Here is a 4,953-nt window from a genome sequence, read left to right on the forward strand (position 1 = left end):
TATTTTTTATAAACCTGGTCAAATTTCGAAGATGTTGACTTTTAACTGAACTTATATGCCTTGCATTTTGGGGCGAAAGGAGTAGTTCTCAAACCTTAGCGAAAGCCAACATTATAATTACGGTACAAAACTGCCAGGACCGTACATGGTCTGATAAGCTATTTAAAAACTAACCAAATTTTAGGGCAAAGGCCCAATGTAACCAAATTCGGCCATGTTTACATGTCTCAGGAATAACAACAGCTAACGTGAAAGTTAGATAGTCGAATTAGCATTGGAAGTCGTACTATTGGATAAGAGAGATGCAATGAGATTTTCTTCTGCTATACACACTGCATCTGCAGGACAGGAAAAGGAACAGCGTGCTGGAACTTCAGTACAGCAAATTCCTGCCCACTAAAAAATAGTATGATTTGGCCTAATCTAACTTGATTGCTACTAGTAGTATTTTACATATTCACTTCCCTACTTAGGCTGATATATATTCATAACTTTACACCTCAAGGTCATACGCAGCGCTGCAGGAACACCAAGGTCCGTCAAGAGTTATATCCAGAGCATAATTGCTCATGACCATTTCGACAGTGTTTTCTTCACCCCTTTCAAAATCTTCGAAAACCACACAGCGTTCATGACAAAAAGCACCGACGGCACAGTCAATACCAGGTAATAACCGAACAAATGCATCTGCACTACCTGTGACGAAATTGAAAAGGGAGGACAGTAATATCGTGTCAGATACCGTATTCATGTGCACTAAGGAGAAGAGAAATGATGTATTTACAATGTCGATATAAGTACCTGACTGTAGTGAAGATAGATGTGGTAAAACACATACAGGAACAAAAATATCCTTGCCACCTGAAGGAAGAAATAGACCAATGCTATGATCAAAAGGGATGCTTTCTACCAAACAGCATAGTCGACTAAATAATGCTTTAGAAAGAGCAGCATCCCACTAGTATGGCAACCAAGTGGATGAAGTCACTTTACTAGACTTCCTTTATTAATCAATACTGCATATAATTAATTCAACTTACCAGCCATACAACAAATATCATAATACCATTAACCAGGTAGGCGCTCGACTTCTTCAGTCCAGCAGTGTCAAGGAACCTTAAAATAAAGCAGAACAATACATTCCAATCAATTATAAAGGAGACCACGAAATAACTTCATAAAAAATGGTTATTCAACTGCTTACCATCTCATGTTGATTTCAGGGGTGGTTGATTCTGAAATAAGAATCATGTATGTGTAAAACTGACCCTCCCCTGACAACATTGTGTAAGCTATAGCAACTAGAGAAATGGTATGGTGGAGTACCTGAAATGGCAACACACAACCATAAGCAAATGCAAGCCACTCACCAGTTGGCAACTTTCTAGATTGTTAACCAAACTATGGCGTTTGAACTTATTAAACCAAATTAGATTGAAATTAAATAGTTCACTAGCAATTTTCTCATCACATATATGCAGAAGTTGGGAACCTACATATTCCATTCCACCAAGGGAAGGATAAGCCCAGAAGATCATAGCAAGATCAGTGATGAAATAGCCCACAGAGACCTGTAAAAAATAACTGTCAATTATACGGCCAGAACACACATGTGAGCTGAACAATGAACAGAAGTCCAGCACTAAAAGAAGACATTTTAGTCACTGATCGCAATAATGTTGTAGAGTTATCCAGTACCCCTAATGCAGAAGTCGAGATGATCGAACTACGGAATGTAATAGGCCCCTTGATGCGGTCAGAGAAAAGATCTGTAGTCACGACAAGATATAATGATATAGCCGTGATAAAGATCGCATGTGCACTGGACATGCCCCTGAAAACAGGTATAATTGGTTGTCAGTTTGCCACTATGAAATTTATGAAAAGAGAAGAACAATGAGTGGAGCAAATATAGATATACAAGCTAGATCTAAGAGTGACCTGTTGTTCCATTCAATACGCTGTATCTTTGTCAAAGAAGAATAGCCCTTGAAGTAAAATGAGCTCAGTACCCTTGTGAGATCATAGGTCTGCAGGATATAAAACACGCAGTTTATCAAGACAAAACTAGAAATATGTTCATGGATAATGACGAACTGGTCGTCAAAAGTGGTTGATGCTTGTACAAATTGATAAGACAGAAGCCAGCAAATACTGATGCAAAATCGTGTCATGTTAAGAAGTTTTGAGAAGATTGTTTTGCCGTTATGGAGATGGAGATGGGAATCTGGTTTAAGGCTGAAGTCCTAACTCATAACTCAAACGCCGAATTTGTCTTGTTCGGTTTCCTTAAAACTAACACAGGGAACACAAGCTCATTCAACTTGAGATCATTCATTGTTTGAGACAAAACTGTTTTGTATTTAGTGGTGTCCAACTTCAGGAGACTTGCTTTACAGACACTTGAAAAAACTTTTCCCAATTGTAAAACTGCAATGATATCAAGTACAGTACTATATATATGGTTATACATTCAACCGTACAGTAACCAAACCATGCCACTCTAAACAAAAGGAAGTAGTAAGAATTAATTCCTGTACGCACGGCTAATCTGTGTTTGTGTTAACATATAGATACCTAGTCCTATTTATGGATGTTCGCCATAAGTACTGGATGTTCTAGTAGTGTTATCCATTCCTTGGGGGTGTAGTGTAAAAACGAGTAACATAAAACAGTCCTCATGAACCAGAAATGCAGATCACCGGTGTGCGATCATCCATCCATCCTAACTTGGGGAAAGCAAAAGTAGGGATAAAATTACCATCTTGCACAAGACAACGCCAATGAGGACCGAGGTGTAGGGGACGAGCGGATCGGCCAGCAGGTAGTCCCTCATCATGGCCTGAGCCTGGTACGTGTATGCCGTCATCGTCATCCTTGCCGACCAGAAAGAATACCTGCAGTAGAGAACAACTGGTGAGATGAAACTTGCTGCTACATTGAAAGAACATCCCACGGAACACAAAGGGATCTCGCATGCGGTGCCTCGAGCATGTAGATAGATGGCTCTGCTATGATCATCGCACAAAGCAAGATATCCCCGTTCGTGCTTCCGCTGACCCACACTAGAAGTATCGGCCAATCTGATTCAACGTAGTTCTAACAAATCGACGGTGATCGCAGCAAATGATAAGTAATCAAGAGCACACGGTTTGTCTCCCCTCTGCGAGGGGGCGCATTGACAAGCTCAATACTAGTAGCACGATAAATCAGCGGGGGCGGGGCGGGGCGGCATAACCGGATCTCCATTAGCGGGAGCACTACAAGATTGGCTGCACGGAGATAATGTAGCTGCACGCTGGCAGATGGCCAAGAAAGGCACATGCCGCATCAATCAAAGGAAGAAGAAAAAAGGAAACAAAAGCGGCACCTTGGAGACCCTCACCCCCAAGAACAAGAAATCCCGCTCCCAAAGCAGCCGGCGGAAACCAAATCGCGCGCACGAGAGGCGGCGGAGGCACGAGATCCGGGCGACGCGAAGCAGAGTCAATCCCACCAGGCGCCCCGAAAAGAAGAAGCAAGAAATGATCCGCACGCACCTCGAGTAGCTAGCTAGCTAGGAGGAGCAGCCGCCGCCGCCGCCGCAGGAGGTAGGGGAGGGAGGGGAGCGCTACAGGGGGGCGGGGAGCTTGCCCGCCGGCTCCATTGCTTTGTTTAGTTTCTTTTGTGGTGCGTTGTTGCGGTGGCGCTGTTGTGGGCTGGCGGTGAGCACCAAGGTCAGGCAGCGACTAGTAGCGCAGCAGTTGTGGGAGAATCCTTTCCTTGAAGAAGGAAAAGCTGGGTGGCACCATACCGCGCGCGTCGTGCTGCGGTTGCCACATTTGTAACAACCGCATTCAATTCAATACTGGCTTTGTGCGACAAGCCATCGTGTCGTCCAGTAGTTTAGCGAGCGAGCGAGCAGAGATTAAACTGGCTTGTGTGGGGTAAGATTAGGAAAATATCTGGCTAATCATTGCGTGTGTGTGACACGCCGGAAAGTCTGGTTGTCATTGGGGAGGGGGGCAGGATGGTCATTTTGCGTGACGGTGGGTTGCAGCTGTGAGAAGTGTTTCGCCAGCTGATTTTGCACTGGCTGTAGTTGACCGGACTTTGTCGCCAAAGTAGGAGAACACGAGTACAAAGCCGGCTTGGAGGCGGTGGTGGCGCGCGAATTTCTCTCAGCCGATGTGGAGGTACATCTTGCCGCGCGCATCATAGATCACGTCCACGATTCACCGGTAGTAGCCGCACGCAGCCTCCCGCAGATGCAGCGTGCCCGGACGGTCGTCGCTGGCGACGAAGTCGGCGAAGCTGTCGGGCAGCCGCTGGATGCCGCGTGGGTCGCTCTTGAGGACGAGGACGAACTCGAACAGCACGGGCCCTTCCTCGTCCATGTCCGACGATGAAGACGATAGCCGCGACGGCAACGACCACTGCCACGACCATAGCCGCGACCTCGGTCTCGACCAGACATGGCGTCCTCTTTTCAGATGGTGGCGGCTAGGGTTGGGGAGAGAGGCGCTAGGGTTTGTGTGTGACAAGGACGATGAGAGGCGGCCCTTTTTATAGGCCGGAGGGAGACGGGAGAGCGGGGGAGCGGTGGCGCTCATTAACAGCGGCACGAAGAGCAAGGCGCGCGCGACGGGACGGTTCGTTCCCCGTCTGCGGAAACTGGACCGCCGCTGCGTCCCAATAACTCCCGTCGCGAGGTAGGCGGCGGTTAGGTTAAAATTGAATGAGCCGCTGATGCGTCGGCCCAGCCACTATCGCTGGCGTCGACTTTTGGGATGTGTGGCTGACAGACGGTTCCCACGCCCAAAATTTTCAGCCTCGCGAAGCGCCGGCGCGCCAGATTCGCGCCCTTGGCGAAGGGGCCGGCACGGGTTGCCGACGATTCTATTGCACTCAAAAATTGGCAGGCACCATTTGGGGTGCGCCAGTGCGAGCCCATTTTCGTCTTTCGGCCTCAAA

At 47.0% G+C, this 4,953-nt stretch overlaps 1 protein-coding gene across 1 annotated transcript; it reads right to left on the minus strand.

Annotated features, from left to right (window-relative positions):
* Nucleotides 1-260: 260 nt before the first annotated feature.
* Nucleotides 261-3,745, minus strand: LOC124703807 (TLC domain-containing protein 4-like). Its single transcript, XM_047236036.1, has 9 exons — nucleotides 3,540-3,745; nucleotides 2,762-2,897; nucleotides 1,942-2,030; nucleotides 1,699-1,834; nucleotides 1,497-1,571; nucleotides 1,205-1,326; nucleotides 1,041-1,116; nucleotides 802-861; nucleotides 261-696 (listed from the first exon to the last, which is right to left on the minus strand). Exons 2-9 carry the CDS (start codon nucleotides 2,873-2,875, stop codon nucleotides 568-570), a joined length of 801 nt encoding a protein of 266 aa, XP_047091992.1. The 5' UTR covers nucleotides 2,876-2,897; nucleotides 3,540-3,745; the 3' UTR covers nucleotides 261-567.
* Between the last annotated feature and the right edge of the window lie 1,208 nt (nucleotides 3,746-4,953).

Source organism: Lolium rigidum, chromosome 3 (genome assembly GCF_022539505.1).
Source record: "Lolium rigidum isolate FL_2022 chromosome 3, APGP_CSIRO_Lrig_0.1, whole genome shotgun sequence".
NCBI lineage: Eukaryota > Viridiplantae > Streptophyta > Magnoliopsida > Poales > Poaceae > Lolium > Lolium rigidum.

Coding starts and splice junctions, on each gene's coding strand:
- LOC124703807 (XM_047236036.1), bottom strand. CDS start 2,875: ATGACGATGACGGCATACACGTACCAGGCTCAGGCCATGATGAGGGAC. Junction 1,835..1,941: donor CGTATTGAATGGAACAACAG/GTCACTCTTAGA, acceptor ACCTGTTTTCAG/GGGCATGTCCAGTGCACATG. Junction 1,327..1,496: donor CCCTTGGTGGAATGGAATAT/GTAGGTTCCCAA, acceptor TTGCCATTTCAG/GTACTCCACCATACCATTTC.